The sequence below is a fragment of the Lepeophtheirus salmonis genome, chromosome 4, assembly GCF_016086655.4.
Source record: "Lepeophtheirus salmonis chromosome 4, UVic_Lsal_1.4, whole genome shotgun sequence".
Lineage (NCBI taxonomy): Eukaryota > Metazoa > Arthropoda > Copepoda > Siphonostomatoida > Caligidae > Lepeophtheirus > Lepeophtheirus salmonis.
This window is the reverse complement of record NC_052134.2, coordinates 20,793,325-20,814,336: the sequence shown is the minus strand read 5'-3', so window position 1 is coordinate 20,814,336 and position 21,012 is coordinate 20,793,325. Positions and strand designations below refer to the sequence as shown.

General features: G+C 28.8%; 1 protein-coding gene across 2 annotated transcripts in view; it reads right to left on the bottom strand.

Moving 5' to 3' along the window:
- Positions 1-1,289: 1,289 nt before the first annotated feature.
- LOC121116998 (uncharacterized) overlaps positions 1,290-21,012 on the bottom strand; it is a 35,360-nt gene continuing 15,637 nt past the window's right edge. Inside the window, exons 1-4 of one of the 2 annotated variants that reach the window (XM_071887700.1) lie at positions 16,733-16,809; positions 16,580-16,634; positions 2,376-2,461; positions 1,290-1,833 (exon numbers count right to left, since the gene is read on the bottom strand). In XM_071887700.1, coding sequence (XP_071743801.1) covers positions 1,493-1,833; positions 2,376-2,436 — 402 coding nt within the window. In that variant the 5' untranslated portion in view covers positions 2,437-2,461; positions 16,580-16,634; positions 16,733-16,809 and the 3' untranslated portion in view covers positions 1,290-1,492. Of the gene's footprint in view, positions 1,834-2,375; positions 2,462-16,579; positions 16,635-16,732; positions 16,810-21,012 lie in introns of those variants that run through there. The other variant, XM_040711320.2, reaches the window with a different exon arrangement.

Sequence of the window (21,012 nt, the reverse complement as noted above, 5' to 3'; positions counted from 1 at the left end):
AACATCAATTTTTACTTGTCAAATTTATATGCAAACGATAAACCAAACAAATTTTTACCAACTTTATTTTTTCTACGAATCCAATATTCTATTGGAAATCCATTTTTTTGCACCTGAAAAAAAACAAACGAAACTGCAATTTTTATTGATTTATATTTTGACTTTTTTGATTTTGAATTCATATAGCTGTTTTTTGAGACGCCAGCTACTTTTTGATTTATAAATCAACCTCATATCTTCTTAAGCTCCAAATAATTTATTTGTGTTTTTGGTATATAATTATGTCCAACGGTGTTGACACTCATAAAATATACACAAGCTCTATTATGTATATATTTGTGTTATCTGAGCTTTCGTATCTTTAAAACAGAGCCTCTTAAAGGGGAATACTGGATACTTAAAATGTCAACATTCATCTTTATACTCTTGATTATTTTAATTTTGCAGAAGTTTATTTATCTGTTCCATGAGGAGTACATAATTTAAAAAAAAAAAAATTAAACCCCTGCTCTAGGGTTTAGTAATGTTTAACGTGTCTATTTGATTATGTCACTGCATAAAAGGATGAAAATATAAGAAATTTGAAACTTTTGAAACAAAGAAAGTTATGAAAAAACAAAAGAACTTTTTTATCAAATAAAGAAGTCAATAACATTAATAAAAATTATTAAGTATGGTTGAAGTAGTATTTATCCATTCTAGAACTTTCTTACATATTTTGTAATTTAACGTCTTGATCGCATAGCAGTGACTTGATAAGCAGAGATAATAAGTATTGTACTCTATGCACAATTTAGACCATTTAATATCCAGTAAGGAGCTTATTCAAAATACTTAAGTATTCATTTAATGTAACATGGTGTTAAGACCCTAACAAAAAAGTGTACAGTAATTTTAGTGGTCAGCTTTCGATGTTTGTCTTATCTTTCTCTATTCAGTATTATGAATAATGATTGGTTGTTGAATTAGAGTTATCACTTGTTGAGTTGTCAATTATTCCTAACAATTGTTCAATAATAATTCCATAGTAACTACCCATCAACCGATTTTGGGGTTTCTTTCTGGGTTTTTTTTATGGAAGATTACAATAAAAGTAAAGTAGTGGAGGAATCACGTTGTTTAAATAATTTAAATTTGTAATTTTATTAGAAAAATATTTAGAGCTAAAAAATGATTTTTCAAAATTTGTCAATAGAGAAATTTACAAATATTTATTAAATTAAATATAAAGAGATATTTATATATAGAGTACGTAAACATTCAGGTTCCCAATGAAGAAAAAGACCATATAAGAACGGTAGAAACGGATTTATAAATAAATAGATATATGATTATGGAAATAACACTCAAAATTGTTTCTGGAATCATTAATAGAACATTGAGAACAATTAATTATTAAAGGGAATATATCTTACAATAAATCATATTAATAAATTAACTCAATTCTTTCTCTGTTGTAATCTTTTGGAGTTAAAATGGAAGAGTGCGTAGCTTACAAAAAGGGAAGGGGAGATGGGGACTGCATAGCTTGCTCCTGTAGGATTACTTGACACTTTTTTTTCTTCCGAGTCGAACATTCTGCCTGATCAGATTTTATTCCACGTGGCATTTGCAGAGATGAGTTAAACTTTTGACTCAACTTCTTGGTTTTACGACTTACTTCACCCAAATCCCCTTCGACAGAGTCTTTTGATTCTCTTTGCCGTTGTATAGAGTTAATGACACGGGTTTTGGCCATAGCTAATCGAAAATAATATCCTAGATTCTTCTTTTTCCTCTCGGTTGGTGGTGCTTCGACGAGTGAGGGCTCCTGTTCATCCTCTGGTGTCCTCTCTGGAGCAATCATGAAATAAAAGGATTTGATTCATTTAAAGAAAATGTATAGATATGATTATTATTTTTTAATTCATTGACAAAATACATAACAATATATATCTCACTCAATCATTTCAAGTCAAAATTTTAGCCATTTTCAAAAATGAAATTGCAAACACTTAAATTGTCCTCTCTAAAGCAACATTACTTGATTAAAAAATGGAAAAAGTATTATTGACCATTATACATATAATTAAAAATTATCCAGAAAATTACAGATATTTTAGTTAAACATTAATTTTTATTTGTTAAATTTATATGCATACGATTTTTCAAACAATCTTTTTTATCTTATATATACTTTTTAAAAGTCATTGAAAAAGTTAAAAATCACTCATTTTCCAATAACAAAAACATTTTAAGTCAAAATTTCAATTATTCCCAAATATGAAATTGCATTTGGTCCATGCATAATCATTCCCCAAAAAACAATATTGCAAAGGACTTATCGTGTTGTTTTTATTTGTTTAAATAGTGTTAAAGCACTTTGAATTACTTACCCTTACCAATGGACTCATCCATGGTATTTTCAGGAGTAGCAAACTCAATATTAGACGCCATATTGTCTCTTGTCTATCACCATTAACTGTAAAATATTGAAAAATCAATATACCTTGATCTCATTAACCAATTTTTATCATAATATTTTAAAATAAAATGAAATTTTCCAAATAATTATACAAATTAAAAAAAGTTATTAATTTAATACCATCTTTAGTATATTGTGACGGTTCTTTTTAGATACTTAGACTATAAGATATTCATACATTAAGAAAGTAAATAAAAACATTTGATTTGTATATTTTCAACATCTTTCAGTCATTGAAAAGAAATAATTATAATAAATATCTCAATTCTCAACCGTTATACAAAGTAGATTTTTAAAAACAATATTTATTCATCTCCACTTTCCTACTCTAAAATTTTTATTTGAACAAAACATGATTAGTAGTATAAGTATAATTTCTTCTATATATAGGGAAAACTGACTATATATTTTTTTTTGGTATTGAAACGTCGAATGTCAATTTTCAATGAAAACCAATTTAAATTCCATTAAATAACATTTTCAAACTAACTCAAGGAGTTTTCTGATACATACATCTATTTGTCTAAAAAGAGGGAAGGACTCAAATAATAATTTAAAATTGTTAAAAAAAATTGAAAAAAGAAATTTCTAAAATGCTTCAAAATTTTTGTGGAAGAAGGATATTTTGATGGGGAAATCTTTGTTTTCATATTTGAACAACAAACATGAGAAAAGTTATAACTTCTTTTTATCTATCAATTGATCCTAACTCTTCAACAATTGTTTTTTTTTTTTTTTCAATATTTATTGGAGTCCTATTAAAACTCACTATTCCAACAAAAATGAAGGTTATTAATCATAAAAGCATCACATTTAAATCCAAACGAAGCATATTCTGGTACTAAAATTAGTAAATAATCTGTTTAAAATTAATTAAAGACCAAAAAAAATCAATTTTTACAAGGAAAGGACTACATTAAGGGAATTGTAATTTATAAATGGTTTGATTCAAAAAGGAATATTTTTTAAAAGTAATATTTACCTAAATATTAAATTTAAAAAGAACAGCCATAAATCTTTTATTTATATATGTATAATGTTTATCCTGCCTAAAACAGCAAAATCTTTGCTATTCTATTAAATATAAAAATATATACATATATAAAATATTATTTTTTTTTTTAATGTATTCCGTACTAAAGGAATCAAATATACTATTAAAATAGCTAATCACAAATTTCACATCAGAATAACTTGTAGTGATTGATTTATGAAGGATCTCTATATGTAAGAGCAAAAGATTTGTTAATTGCTGTATTAATTCGGAAATTAAATTATAATCAGGAGGTGTCCAAAGACGGTTGGCTGGAACCCCATCCAAATTAAGGAATTTTTGCTTTTTACTAAAAAAAATTCAATATTCTGGTAAATTATGCAGTAGAGCAAAAAGGAAAAAAACATTTTGCAAAAATTTAATTTTTTTAAGAATAGATATGGATTTTTTAATTTTTTTCCATAAAATTGAATAATTAAAATTTTTTACCAAAAATTTAATTATCTCTAAAAAAAGGGATTTTTAAAATTAAAAAAAAATTAATATTTTGCAAATTCCTCTAGATTTTTAAATTTATTTCTAAGAAAATATTACTTTTGGATTTTTTTTTCAAAAAAATTCCAAAAATAAAGCCCCTCCCCCCTTGCCGGTACTTTTGATTGTCTACATACATTATCCTTAAATTTTCCGCATTTAATATCGCCGCCCTGTATGCAAAGTGCACCGGACAATATAAAAAATATCAAGGTTGAGTGACAATATATAAAACTTCCGATCTAATTTATTTAAGAATGCATCCAATATGTCTTTCCGTCATGACGTAAAAAATGGCATAATATTATTCTTATATATAAAAACAATGTGCATATATATTGAACAGAATATACGAATGATTTTGTATTATTTGTCATAAAAATAAACAAATACTTATTTGTCTTGAACAAGTTATTGTGCATTTCTTAATATCATTTTTCCCCTTCTCTTTCGCATGTATGTGTGTTATATGAATATACGTAAAAAATATTATGTAATGACTATAACTCAGTTTTCTATTTAAATATGGAGAAGCAATGTTAGATTTTGAAACAACAAACACTTAATTGAAATAAAACATTTTAACAAATGAAATGTTCAATTATATTGTAACAAAATTGTTATAATAAAAAATTGTGAAAAGTTTTATTTTCATATATGTGCATCAATCAAAACTTCTTTAGGGTAATTTTATTATGAGAAATTATTTATTTGAAAGTTATTATACAATGATTTATTGAGGTAACTTTTAGTGTATGCCAAAGAGCGAATATTGCAAAAAAAATTTCTTTAATACTAAGGAAATTTAGAGTATAAATTGTTTTTACACATAAATAGACGTGAAAAAGCTCATCATTCGGTTAATTGTAGGTAATTTGGAAATAAATATTAGTAAGGGTGTATTCTTAAAAAAAAAAAATTACAGCCAGTTTCATCCAAAATTTTAAGGACGAGTCCGAAAGGGACGCAAAAGTCGTTTTATAACGTCATCCTCAATAAATACTTAGCAATTTTTTAAAGAATAACAGATACTTTGACTAGGTCTAAATTAAAAAAATTTAAAACTATTCTCGTAGTTGAAGTATTACTAAACTAAGATCTGGTAGTATACATTAACTTTACTAAAAGTTAGGCATTATAGATAGCGCTTTAAAAATTGAGATTTTTCCAAGTACCGATAACAGGGACATCCTTTTAGGTCCATTATTAGGGATCGATATAACTTTAAAAAAACATAATATCCAGAGATTATGAGTCACAATCTATTTATGAAACAAGTGTGGGTAGCTAATGCTCGGCGTCTAATATCTAAAATAAAAAGGACCTTGTAGCAAAGTACAACCATTGAACTCTAGAGCCCTGGAATAAGAACGGCATTTTTTCCCTCTCATATTATAATTGCTTAACATTTTTTAAATGCAAAACTACAAATTTCAGCAAAAGTACCACGGAAATCGTTGAATATGTTTATTTCAAAATAATTAAAAGCTAAAAAAGTGGATCTAAATCAAAATTAAGAACTGTATATGTATATACGAGATGAAAGATCTACGACTCAAGAGGGAGGGGGTGGAGGGAGACAAAATGGCGTCAATAGACTTTCACGTATCTTGAACTCCATGCTCTGAGCGTCATATTAAAAAAAGAAAAGAAAAGAGGAGTGCATATCTATTTTATTAAGACAAAGTTAATCGACGCTTAATAACTCTGAGAAATGCGGGATACTCCCGCAAGTAAATTTGTAAAATAACTATAATGTCAGGGTATAAAAAAAGTAACCTTTTAATAATAATCATAAAACAATTATCAAACAAAATAGTTTAATTATTTTATGATATAAACATTTAAACTAGATCATAAAACGTTATAAAAAATCAATATAATAATAAATAAAAAAAATAAGTAAGGATTCCATCGGGTTATGCCATTACAACAAATGATATTGTGTGTTATGAACATAACATGATATTTGAAATATGAAAAGTTAGAGGGAAATTTTAAATGACAAGGTTTGGCAAAGCACTTTCAAATAACATAAATATGATACATATAACATTATATTCACTGTATTTTTCAAGTAGCCATCAATTATAATCATTGAAAATTCCAGAGAGGAATCCATCAAAAAGCGGTATTATAAAGTTCTATGATAAAACATAAACTTTTAATAATCATTTTTAGACACCTAATACCTCAGAAATAAACTTAAAGTAATAAAATAATTGAATCTTCCGGTAAAGGGAGAACCTCAAAACTCTTCTGCATAATAAAAGAATGGGCATCAAAATTAAATGTATCGTTGAATATCATTCGGATCATATTACTAAGTACAGGAATCCTCGGCGTTACCACACACATATAAAAATGAAATATTTACTTTGAATATTTAATCAGACAAGTATTTCTACAAAAAAACTCAGCTGTCAGTACATTATCGTAATATAAAGTGTACGTAGACAAAAATTCATCATAGTGAACAACATAAACAAAATCAGGAAGAACTCAAACGTGACTACGGTTAAGCACCTTAAAATTTATAAACTATTGAAAAAACATATTTTTGTTCCTTAAAATTCAAAATGTCAATCTATAGTCTCAACAGAAGCCTCTATACGAAGTGGGAAGGCCGGGCACATTCTGATAACCTACCCATCAGAGATGGGCATCTACTCCCGCTCAATGGAGGCTTTAAACGGAATTTATGTAGGGGATATAATTTTATTTGTATCTTCAAAATTTTAATGATTTTCATGATGGATTTGGAGATCCCTTTGATTTCCCTTGCTATTACTCAGTATAATCTCTCTATATATGTGATCCCTATATTTTATAAACAAAGCTGCAGAGAGTGGTGCCATCTTGCGGCAAAGTAATACAGTTCACTGAATGAAAATATTACACCCCTAACTATAGAAATATAAGACTCTCATGGAGATTGGATATATATATATATATATTAGTTTTGATCATGCCCTATTGTAAGAGTTGCAAAGTCTAGTAATATAATTCTAATATACAATAACAAAAAATAGACATACAACTTTATGACTTTATGAAGCCTCTTGTTTCTAAATGATCCAAATTTTGACGATCGAGTAGACTTGAATATTGCTCTTTAAAAAGGGATGGAGATTTCATTGAGCACGATAAGAATGTAAGAGCGTGATTGAATTAAGATTCTTGTTAAAATCAGCTGCTTGTTATTTGATATTGGAGGAGAAAATATATTACTGCTATAGAGAGGTGAACTTTCTTCATTTCAAAAAATTAAATAGAGCTATATTCCAACATAAAGGTATATTATTATTATTTTATTATGCATTAACTACAACAAAAGAAGAGAGGAGGGAGGATTCAGCATTCAGAGAGAGCGACAAAAAAATGTTAAATACACTACAATTTATTATAGAATGAACAAAAATAAAAAAGAACGATAACATTTTTGTGTTTCGAAAAGGAAAAACAATAGGCGCTCATTTTTGAATTTTTTACACATCCCTAAATGTAAGTAAGGACTTTTTTAAAATAAAAATTAAGTATAGAAAAGAGGAAACGGTTGTTGCGGGTGCTCTTTCTTCTTTTTGGTTCATTATTTAATAGGTCGTTGTAAAGTTAACTCTCCCCCTCTGAAGTATGCATTATTGCCTATGTTTGGTGCAAATTAGTTTAAAAATGTATAAATATATAGTTATTGAATGATCATTATAATATTTTCCATGCACAAGTAGATTTTTTTTATGTAGGGGGTTCTCCTCTTTATACCAGTAACTCATTTGTATCTCCCCAAAATCATATAACAAGCAGCTGATATTAACAAAGATCTTAATTTAGTAATATCACATGTTTTGCTCCCCTTTTCTCCTCGTACTCTTACAAAAATCCCAAGCTTCACAATTATATTCATGTATACTTCAGCAATATTATTTGAATACAATTTAATACGAGTAGAAATGTGACTAAGTTTAAGTGTTCATATTGCATATACAATTTACTTGTATATACATAAAAGGGGGATTACTACATTATTTCAAATACATACTTGCATACATTTTCAAAGATCTAATTAGGCTAGTTCTTTCTGCAAATACAATATATATTATGATATTATATTCTCGTATTTACATAAATATTTCCTGCGTCATTTACATTCATGTCTCTAACATACCTACACGAGTCCTATCCCTTGGGTACTTTTAGAAAGAGTATTAAGAGTATTTAACATATTAAGATCAATGTATATTTTCTAGAATGGATACAGGGTATGGTTAGGTTTACACAATGTGATGTGATTTTTATTCAATCTTGCAACATTTCGTCAATAAGCTCAAAAACAAGTTGATTTTACTACCGCAAATTTAAAATTTGAAAATTAAAGTTTTTTTTATAAACAACACGTAATTTTAATCAATGGAACTACGTGCGATTTAAAGAATTATACTTGCACTCGTTTTTAGATGTCTTAGAGAAAAATATGACGATGTGTTGGTCATGGAATGAATCAATCCTTAACGTATGACATAAAATCAGTTCCGTCCCTATTGTAGATCCTTCTATAGTATGGTATTAATAACATATATGAAATATTAAATTTAAGTACCTACATGGGTTTACCAATTGAATTTGCTCAATGAAACCCCATTATATTTCATGAAAATTAATAATTATGAATTATTCGTAAATAATTAAGTTTGAATTAATGTATTTAATATTCTTATCAGTTTTGGAAGTAATTAAATACTCCAAGATAGCCTAAGTAGATTGTTAATGACCTCACTTGGGCATATAAAAGGTGTTTTTTTTGTAATGGTTTATAATAAGTGTTACAATCCTCCGATTTAATCCAAGTATGCCCCGTTCTGTTTGGTAACTTGTTACCAATCCTGAACCACTAATGTACAATATGAACTGTAAGAGTATCGGCGTCATATACTTCTCCAATTTTCTCAGACACTTTCGAGGGGTTTTTCCCTTTCTGGTAGTAAAAATGTAAAATATGGCGAATTTCTTCCTTTGATACCTCGATACTCAATGCACGATAATTCCCGATTAAACCAGCCAAGTGCAATACTATCCAAAAACGTTTGAAGTATACTTTTAGACTTTCACAACACAAGATTTAAGACAGTTGGAGTCAAAATTATAACACTTAAAAATGGCCACAATAGAAATAGCTATCTATAGCATGTAATGAATGGCTATATAGAGTAAAAAAACTGTTGGATTGATCCCTAAACATTTTTAAATATGATCAAATCTCTAATTTTATACTATCAAAGAAATGATGAAATATTAGCTTTTTTTGTAATAGATTCATTTTTGATATCTCAAACTCCCACTTTCAAATTTGTATTTATATACTAGATTAACACAATTCTTAGCCTCTTAATTCAAACATATGTTTGGTTTTCTATACGTTTTATCCATTCTTGAATATACTTAAATCTATAAATGGGGTTGTGTGAGCGTAGGCAAAATTCTACCTAGAAACTTTAGTTATTTCCTTAAAAAAGGATCTCGAAAAATATAAAGGGTACAAGGTTTTCATAAAAGTGTTGTATTGCCTTCAGCTGTTAACTTAGGAATGTTTTAAGGATAGTAGTTTACCGAATCAGCCCCATATCTACACTCCTAGACTGTATATTTGCATATTGCCTGAAATCTTATAAATTGTTCTCCATTTTTTGTAATGCAATTTGATAAGCGCTATGTTGAGCTTAGTTTTATATTTACGTATAAAAACTAAAAAGTCGGGAAAGTGTCAAATGAGAAAAAAATACGAAGAGTAATTGAACCATAATTTTAACGGTTACAATATGTATGTACATATATAATTATACAAATGTTTCTGTTCTTCTCTATAGTCCTCATATATTTGATATCTCAATAAATGGCCGGAAGTTAATTACTCATAAAAAAGAGAAGCCTCTTTAAATATCCATTAGTTTATGTATTGGCTGAAAGATTGCATATATTTCCCTAAGGTCATTACTAAACGTTCCTTAGTTCAAAGAGATATATATTATGCATTAAATTGCAAGCAGATTTAAACTTGAGTACTTACTTGTCTATGTCTTTAGAGTCTAATTAAAAACAAAAAGTGATTATTTGCGCAAATGGGACCTGTATCGTATACAAATGTAAGCTTTAATGCTAACACGTGATGCACTTTGAATCTGACTCATCTAACAAAGTCTGCTGCACAAAAAAGGAAACAGAAATTAAGCGTTCTCATTGACCCTCTTTTCAGATGTAGTAAATCCACAGGTGTGTAGGTATTTGAACAGACTCTTGATGTGACTCTAGGGGGAATAATTTACTAAAATATATTTTACTATCAAAGTATGAAAATTATTTATAGTTTTAAGATTTGAAAACACTTTATGTAGACACATTGTTGCAAGAAAATTAAGTTAATTAAAATCAACGGAACTTTTCGTATTTATTTCTAATAAAACATATCACAATTAGTGTTAGACTGCTTTAAAAAACTAAAAAGACTGTAGTCCTAATACAATTTGTCAGTCATGGGAGTGGTTCTTACCGGTCTCTTATGGTAACTAAAACAGTTAAAATAACGTAATTAGCAGCTACGTCATTTCAGCATTTGAAGTTTCCCCATGCCTTCTTTCAAAGAATCATGATACCTAAAGTTTAAAGTAGGAGGTGAGGGGCTGAAACTTATTATTATATATTCTAGCCATCATTAATTATTTTGTTTGTTTTTATATTCTTCCATCCTAATTAGGAGTGAAGAAAATAAAAAGATGGGCAGGAATGAAGGACTGACTAATCAATAGAATGGAAAAATTCTAAAAAACCCCTTCATTGGAAAAAAATTACCCCAAAATCAATTTCAAGATTTGTTTTCTAGAAAAAAAAAAGGTTATTAAGAAAAAAAAATTTATTTTCCCTTTATAAAAAAAGTCATTGAAGTAAATAAAATGTATTTTCTAGAACAAAATCTTATGGGCGCCCATGACTCACAATGCAATATTCCTTGTATCTCTCACCCTTTCCAACAAAACACTTCTATGGCATTATCTCCAACTGTCTATTATTCACTTAAAAAAGTGAAATTGTTCAAAGCTGAATAAGATAGGATTTGAGTTCAAAAATCAGCATTCAAAGCAACAAAAAGGAGCAAAAATTGTCAAATCGACTGCTTACAGAAGTACATTGGAGCAGTTTATATTTTAGATACACCAAAGCTGTAAACTGATGAATATTTGTTCAAATACAGCTTATGTTTGCTAGGGGCATTGAGTGTAATTGAATATTGCTCTGACCATAGCTAACTACGCAATAATTGAATTAACAAGGTGAATTAGCTTTGAGGGATACCATGGTATACATTTTCAAATGTATACTTCATTACCTCTTATTTTTTTTGTAAGTGATACATTTATATAATTTACAATAAAGATTAACTTCATAAAGGACGTCATTCATACAGGAAACAAACCGATATATGTAAATACATAAAAAATCTCAAATGATTTAATTCAAACATTTTCTCCTAGAAATTATCGTTGATTTCTATCAACCTACTTCTCTGATGAATCCTTTGGAGGCACCCAAATTTTGCTTAAAATAGCAAAAATTATATGTAATAATTAGAACTAGAATTTGAAAGACCATAACAGGGCCAAATAAATTCATATATATCAAATAAAGGCTCCAAACTATACTTAAAATTCTTGCGTATCTCAATTAATCTTCCAAAAAAATGAATAAAACATATAATTGACTTTAATATCCCTATGAAATATTGGATAAAAAGATAATGTAAAAAAATAAACTCTTCCTTCAAAGATTTATTTTAAGTTAACTTACCACATATTAACAATGCAAAATATACAAATCGAGAAAATGATATCTATTCTAGATTATCATCATGAAACAAAAATGTCTTACTGTGTAAAAATCCCACTTTCCCATTTTGTATTTTTTTTTTTTTGGGGGGGTATGGGGGGCTAAAAATGAGCTCGTTAAATTATAAAGTAACCCACATATTTTTATTGGTGTATAAATGTATATTTACCTATATACCGAGGAATATTAATAATTGATTAATAAGAACACTTCAAGCATACCATTACTTCTCAAAATCTTAATATCTCATTAAACTGTCATCATAATTAGAGATAAAGCTATATTTAAGCATTCCTACGTATATGTTTATTTGAGTGGTTTTGAAAATGTTTTTTTGGCAAAATGTTGTAAGAACATAGTTCAAAAATGTTCCCTTTGATAAAAAATGAAGAGATATAAAGTTTAAGTCAAGTGAGTAATGCTTTGAGGTTGCGCAGAGCCTTTGAAGTTCTAATATTATTAAACTTTGGAGAACAATTTGTAATAAAGATATTCAAATGAAAGAGTCGACATAACGGTTAAAAAAAATATAGAATCAAAAACATGTATCTTAAATATGCTCACTCACTCAGATATCCTCGATCCAAAAGTGACTAAGGATGAGACATATGAGTAAAATGTGAGAAGAATGTAACTGTTATATTTGTCTACAAAAATCCCCTCTCTAACAATGAAGCGAGATAAAAGATATTCAAGGTGAAAGTAGACACTTTAAAACCTATAAGTATTCAATTGGATATTTTTTTTTCTATTGATATGTCTGTCACCTCTTTCTTTAGAGTTCTGCATCGAGTGTTAAAACACTAAAAACCAATTTTAAGTTCGGTATAATTCGAGTTTTGAAAAATTCCGCATTGGTATGGAATGTGGTTTCTCCTTTTTTAATACAATATCAACTATTCTTTTAAAAAGAAAGGAACATCTGGAGATACTGGGTTTTCAATTTAATAATCTAGAAAAGTTGCATCTTACCCAAGCTTAAATTAAAATTTTTCTTAAAAATTACGTTCCCCCAAGAAAAACATAAAATGGACGCCTTTCCAATTCGTCTTAATTAAACGCTATGAATTAGTTAGAAGAACCAAAAAGACATAAGTTTTAAGTCACTTGCATTAAATAATACTGGATGCAGATGATTATCAGTGGTATTTCAATTAATCAGAGTAATATGTACTAAAAATCCCTATGAAATATCTAAATTAGTACCTTTTTTTATCGATTAGGAACAAAAAGGTTGGGTAATTCGGGAAAGAGACAGTTTTGATAGAAAAAAAGTCTTCAGTCCTTTTATTTGTTGGTCCCATTTTGACATGATCCAATAGTTCACCATTTTCCTTCATATTAATGAAAAGGTGTTTTCATTGTTATAAAACTTCGTGTTTAGGCACCCAAAATGGCCGACTTCAGCAAAACTTATGTCAAATGAAAATGCTTCCATATATACAACAAAATAACCTTGCGACCGGGAATCGAACCCACCCACATTGAGTTCAGAAGAATAATTTGTCCCGTTTACGTTTTCCGTAGGGCTACGTCAATCTATTTATATCTAAGTAAATCAGAAATTGCGTCTAATGTAGACAAAGCCATGTTGGTCTAATTAAAAAAGACATAAGAGTTTAAAAACTACTGAAGTTCAAGACATCCTTATATTCTGTTTTATGTATCCTTAAATCCATTGGGCTTGAATGAAGAGGCTTCAGAGGCATTTTTTTTTTTTTTTTTTTTTTGTATCGGTTTGAACTTTTTGACGCAATATTTTTAGAAGACAAAAGAAAGGAGTTTGAGGTTCTAGTTCACCAACATCCTAACCAAGCTCTCAATCAGCAGCTAGATGGTCTAAAGGGAGTGAACAGTTCACAATAATGATTGAATAGTCATTCCACAGTTGGGAAGAATTGGCCAACTACAAACGGATTTTGGGCCTTACTTTTTTATTTCTTTATGGAGGAAAGGTTGCGAAATACAATAAAGGTAACAACATATTATACGGCAAAGTTACTGAATATTTTCTATCAGTTCTAACTTGTTCGTCAGATAATGCCTTATTTTGATGTCATTAAGTGTTTTCAACCGCTATTAATTGATATCATCAATTTTTTTTTTTGATCCATTAAAATTACATATTTATGAAAAGTATTAATACAGTTTCAATTCGTGGATTCAACATATCCTAAGTAGCTCAGTACAATATCTATGTACAACTTAGAAATTGTACAAAATTGTAACTCATACATTTATTGTACATACACAACTTAATTTAAATTGATTGCATCCCCACATTGTGTCATGTATGTGTTTTTAAAGAGGATCACGCTTTAAAAAAAGGAAGGCATCGCAGGCTACATTGTGTATGCATGTCTATTCCAATTTGTGAGAATTATTTCAGCATACACACAGTAGATGTAACTTGTAATATGATCACTTTGTAATCCCTCTTGTGGACACATTAAATGATGATTATATATAACAATTTCATTTTATGATTGTCGAGTAAGTAAGGGCCTTCATACAAAATAATTTAATCATCTTTAAGTGCTATAAGCATACATATATACAGGGCTGACCCTGGGCAAGATCTTAGGCTGGGCCCTTCCTAGGGTGACCACATTTCTAAAATAAAAATCTGTACATTTTCAATGTATGTGGTGGTGAAAAATCATTAAATATTACCATTTTGTGATTTTAAAATAGGGACCAGTAACTTTAATTTATTTTAACCAGCTTTTATTACAGAAATGGCGTCATAAAAAAACTGGGAGAACTCACTAACCACTCGGCCTTTTTACTGTAAATTTTCTATCGTTACCACCTTCACGACATGAAAACGTATAGTTAATATTGTCTTCTCATGGGAATCTATCTAAAAAAATATTTGAAGCCTCTAAATAGATGCTGTTGACACTGTTGCGTCTGTACGACATACAATGTCTAGTGCATTAAATAGCTCCTGTAATAAGTGGTCTTTGAGTATGGACGCATACCCCCTTCATGAATTTTTTGGCCCACCTTTGACTGGGGACAGGTTATCCAAACGAGGAATGTCCCCTGAAAACAGGGTCGTGTGGTCATTTTAGCTTCTCCCACATAATATTTTGATGACCTTTTGGTAATATAAAATACACATTTGAGCTTTATTAAATTTATCAACAAGAATTTTTGGATCGACTCTCTTATCATTTGTCTATAATTATAGTTGAGTACTTTGTAATAAACAAAACCTTTAAAAATTACAAAAAGAAAAACGTTTATTGCGTGTGCTCTTTCTTATTTTTTGTTCATTATTTAATCAGTCGTCGTGGCGTTAACTTATCCCACTGAGGCAAGTATTCTCGCCTTTTTGGGGTAAACTGATTTAAAAATTAATAATAAAATAAATATATATATAGATTTTTATAATTATAAAATTTTCCCTGTTCTAATACTATTTTAAATGTAGAAGTTTCTCCTCTCTATTGCGGTAATTCCTTTTCTACCCCCTAAATAATGTAAAAGGCAACTGATATTAACAAGGGTATTAGTTCAGGTGATCCTCTGCATAACTATCGCATTTTCCTCGCGCTTTTTTTTTTTTTCATTACAAACTACTCCACTCTACTTATAGTGACTGGCTATGCCTATAATCGATCCTACATTTATTCATACATAGATTATTTGAGTAAGAAAAAATTGGATATCAGTCAGAAAGTTAGATGTTAAATGTATTTTCTTAAAAAAAAAAATAATAATCACGCCTATAGTTTAGCTTTTTTTTCTGTTTTTTTCTTCTTGAAAGATATGGAATAAAAAATGAGGTTGACACATCTGTTCCTTTTTTTAACCATTCACTCCATTTATTTGATCCTCATGCAGAATGCATGATAGAGGTTATTTGATCTAAGAAAATCATCAAAAAAGATTTCATCACATCTCATCATCCTCCCAAATCTTATAAGCCCTTCTTTGAACCCCAGTGTATAAGAATATGAACCAACTGCGGTTCAAGACACAAATATTTTTGGGCGAGGCCTCAAAAGTTTGTATTTAATAAAAAAAAATTGCAGAATTAACATAAATTTTATTTTATTGTTAAACATTTAAAAAATCATTGGACATGGATAGAGTTATTTTGCTCATAGCCCCCTTTGGTCGTAGTTTTAACCTATTAGATGCAAAACTTCATATAAAGAACTATCGCTATTATGTACGAAAATAATTATAAGGCTTTTTTTTTTTTTTTTTTTTTTTTAAATTCCCTTCATTTGAATAGTGCCTTCACATTTGCATTCACTACCCAAGTCTGCATATATATGTATTCTTCTAACCCTGTGGATGAGGCAGTTCACTATCAAAATATTTTGGGAGGGGCTTGAAGTAATTATTATTTTATAAAACTATATTTTTGATACAATATAATATAAGCACCATTTTTGGGGTTTTTTTTTTAAATGTCCTGATTTCTTCTTATAACCGACCCTACTATGAATCTATTCTATAAAATTTTCCTACGTGAGACAAGAACTTTTATGAACGTAAATATTTACTAAAGAGTCAGTTCAAATATGAGGACCCTTGACCCTGAAAAAACATGATTTTCATGGTTATGCATTTACAAATCACTTTTATAATACATTTAACAAATATTCAAAAGTCTTTGTAATTATATTAAAATATATTTTTTCAAAACTACAATGGATAATTAATTATAAAGAATAGTACAAATAATTATATTTTACCTTCAAAGTAATACTGTATAATAATAAAATGTTTTATTGTCACACACCAATGCTCCTAAAACAATCAACACATTACTTTCCAAACATTAAAAAATCTGATGTAAGCCTGTATAATAATAAGAAGGTCACTACATAGAATTAAAATATATCAACCTTGACAGTAAAAATGTGTAGAAAATATATACACTAACAATTCGGGTAACCGAATACAACTATTTTTTTTAGCTCTTGATTATAGTAAAAGAAAAAATGAAAAAGGGGTTCATACGTTGAGTAAAAGGGGGAAAGAGGACGAAAAACTATGAAAATAATGAGTAAAAGAAGAAGAAAGGAGAAGGAAGCTGATAGGGGGGGAATAAGAGAAGAAGAAAAAAAAAGAGAGAGCTCTTTATACTATGAACTGTTATTATTAGGGATGTGAAAATTGTCTAAATCCTCATGAGTGCAAATAGAGAGAAAAAAAAAAGTACATATATGTTGGGAATACTTCTCATGAGATTAGAGGTTGTGTGATAATTGCATAGAAATCATCCGGTGCTATGTACCCATTATTTATATAATTAATTATTTGGGAATATTTTATAACTCGGCCGGGTTTTTCTGGAGTTGGTAAATTGAAAAGTTAATTTCTTTTAATCCTGAGCTGTTGTCATCGTTATTCAATTCCTGAGGAGTGAACTTCCTTTTCTATTAAATTGAATAATATTCAAAACCTGATTGAACATTCAAAAGTTGTTTTACGTATAGAGTTTTAATTTGAAAATGTATACCTAAAATGTACAGTTTAAACTTAAATCTCTACTCCGCAGACTTGTTGTACTGTATTAATTATCTGAATTCAGTTTCCATAGATTCAATTTTGGGTCTCTAATAGCAAAAAGAAATTAATAAACTGTATACTGACTTCATTTCTTGGGTCAAATAAATGAACATTTATTCGAAAGTGTTTACTTAAACCCCTTCGGTGCAACTTCATTTGACTAATGAGGGAAACAGGATATACAATATTTTTACAATATATAACAGACATTGATACGATAAACGGAAAAAATGAAGTTAAAAAAGTGATATCTTTTACGCTAGGATCAAAAATAAAAACAAGTGGCGAAGCAAAGGCCACATGACCAATTTAATTGTCTACAGTAATCATATTTCTTTCATCACAAGGTGAACTCTACAGAAAAAATGATTTACATAATGATGACAAATGATTTACTTCGAAAATGACATTTCACGAGGAAAAAAGTTTCTTCTATCCAAACGAATTTTGATTTTAAATCGATTACATCGTTGCTGTTTTATTTTAAAAAATGAATGGACGACACGTCGATACCTCAAATGTATTTAGTGATTTTTCCCTTCGACAAGAAACAGAAAAAATAGCCCAAAATCAGTTAGCCAATTTCTGCAAAACTATGAAATTATTAGTTAATAATTTTTGTAATTATTAACAAAGTAACACATTGGCTGAAAAGTTCGGGCTTCACAAAGAAAACAGGTTTTTTCCGTTAAAAATTGTTTTGTTTTTTTAAAATTATATTAATATTATTTTTTTATTCGCCTTATGGAGTGGAGTCCTCATAACACTTTTTTTCAAGCCATTGCTTAGATTGAAAGGTATTTTCTCCTATGAAGAATCAGAGTCAAATTAAAACACGAAATATTTTGATCCATTATTTAGAAATAACAAAAGTAGCGTTACAATTAGCAAAATAACTCACAAACTAACCAACAGGTTGTCATGAAATTTTGAAAGCTGTATTTTGAATATAACGCCATCAAAATGTGAAGCCTGGGACTCTTCAACCCATTTGTTCAATAGGATGAGGTAATTCTAATTCAACCAATCATTTTTAATCACTCTGATTAGGGGAAGGAAGCAAAACCTGAACTGTTGACAGCAAAATATGAACTGCTGACTACTGACAGCAAAATACAGTGTAATTTTTGCGTTGTTTCATAAGATGTTTTAGAAATTAAAAGATTGGAGTATTATTTTTAGAAAAAAATTCAAAGAAAAAACAAATCAATGATATTCACAAGAAGTTAAATTGTTTCGAAAAAAATAATAAAATTACAGTAACTTCTTGATTTTTTTCAAAAATACATTTTTGAACAAAATCACAAAAATTCACGACGTTTCCCAAAAAATTTCAAGTATTTAAATATTTCTTTGGAATTTTTTTTGCAAAATCTTAAGATGTTTACAAAAATTAAACTTTTTGGAAAAAAAATGAAAAATTAGGTTTCAAATAGTAAATTTTTTGGTAGTATTATTACATAATATTACAAATTTTGAATTTTTTTTTTCCAAATATTACATTCTTTGGAAAAAGTTAAAAAAATCCACAGTTGCTCTCCAAAAATTAAATTTTTAGTTATAAAAATTCAAAATAATAAATTTCTTGGAAATTTAAATTCAAATGTTAAATTATCTAGTAAAAGTAAAAACTTGGGGGGCTCCAGCCCACCCCTGCAGATGCCCTGGAAGAACAGAAATTGGTATATAAAAAGAAGATATATTCATTTCACCTTTTTATTAAATAAATATTATATATTTTTGTATACATTATATATGGATGTGAATTCTCAATTGTAATATGTAATGTTCATGCTTCAGATATTCTAAAAAAGGATAGTAATAATGAAATGATATGAAATAAAATATATAATATTACTTTGTTATTTTATGATTTTATTTTTCTGTTTCATTTCATTCTTATAAAAATGTGTAATTCTCATTGTCAGCAGCCGGGAATGTGAATCACAAAATGGTTTAATATACATACATACATGTATTAAAGTATCATAAACATGATTGAGCAATCGTTAGGGAGAGTTGTTGATAGAGCTTTATATATAATTAAAGGAAAAATAAATAAAAATGTGAATAGAAACTTGCAAAATTACGGAGAAATTCAATTTAAAATAATTATTAAAGTACCGTTTCCCATTTCCTAAATGCATGACTTTCTCCTATAGATTTCATGGCTGATACAATTCCTCTACGTTTGTTGCTAAAGAGTATTTACCTACAACAAAATGCATGGCCGGTGCTAGGGGGGGAGTTAAATACTTTTTTCACCGACTCACATTTCAATTTGACTTCATGACTTTTCAACGAATAAAATACCTTTCTTTAATAGTAATGTTCATAGAAAATAATGTATTTTTTATAATTCATGACGTTTTTGCAAATACTTCAATCCTCTTTTTTGGGTTCTTTCTGTTTTTTTTTTTTTTAATTATGTGTTGGTAAACAGGATTACGGCAAAAGTTACAAATCCATTATGATCTTACTTGGCACGAAGATTATATTTGATCAAAATAAGAGGCCACTAAATTTTGAGAGTTGAATATCTAGGTAGTACAAAACGATAAAACTATATACATAATTGACAATAACTTTGGTACATATTGAAGTACAGAGCTCAAATTTGGGTCATTATGTAGGTTTAGTGAAGATGCTACATTAAAAAAAATCCAAGGTCAAGATGAAAGGTCCAAGTAACACCAGAAGGTCAAAAACGCATACTCAAACATCACTTTTGAAAAAATTTGGATATAGAGTAGAAGGTATCTCTTTGTGGCATACAAAGAGTGGCACACATATAGGAGTTGTCTTCAAAAAGTAAGGTAACTTTTTATTTGTAGGAAAAATCATTAATTTGTATGTTGATCCCCTCAAAGTAATCCCTCTCAGATACATCTCACTTGTGCTAACGCTTTTTCCAATCCTGTCATAAGCACTTTTCAATAAAGGCTAGAGCTCTTCAAGCAATGCCGTCTTTATCTTGTCAATCGTTGCAAATTTCCATCCTTTGATAGGTCTTTTCAGTTTTGTGAACAAGGAAAAGTTACATGGGGCCAACACCGGTGAATACGGTGGCTGAGGCATGATTGTGTGTTGTTTTTGGCCAAAAAAATCAAAAGGATTCTTTAGGTCAAAATTAAGCAGTTCTGGAACAAACTTCGCTGACACTCCTCACATCCCTAAAACGTTAAAAAAAATAATGACACGAGCCAACCTATCAAATCCTCAACAACTTCTCTGATAGTGATTCGACGGGTTTCATCTGTTGTAACATGCCTGGGCGCCCAGAGCAAGGCTCGTCATTGGCATCTTCCTAGCCATCCTAGAAGAGTTTGCACCAGCTGTGAACTTTTTTTATTACTCAGAACAGTTTCATCGTAGGACACTATCAACTTTTCAAATGTATTGGAGCACTTAATTTCATTTTTTACACAAAATACGATGGAAGTTCTTTTATCCATATTTTTCAATTGAAAAAATCCTCGAACACAAAAAATACTTCTAACTTTTATGCCACTCCCAAACAAACTAAACATATTATATAGCTAAAACAATAAAACATGCTTACGGTGAGTGTACTATCATAAAAAAATCGAAAATACCAAATATACCATTCCTG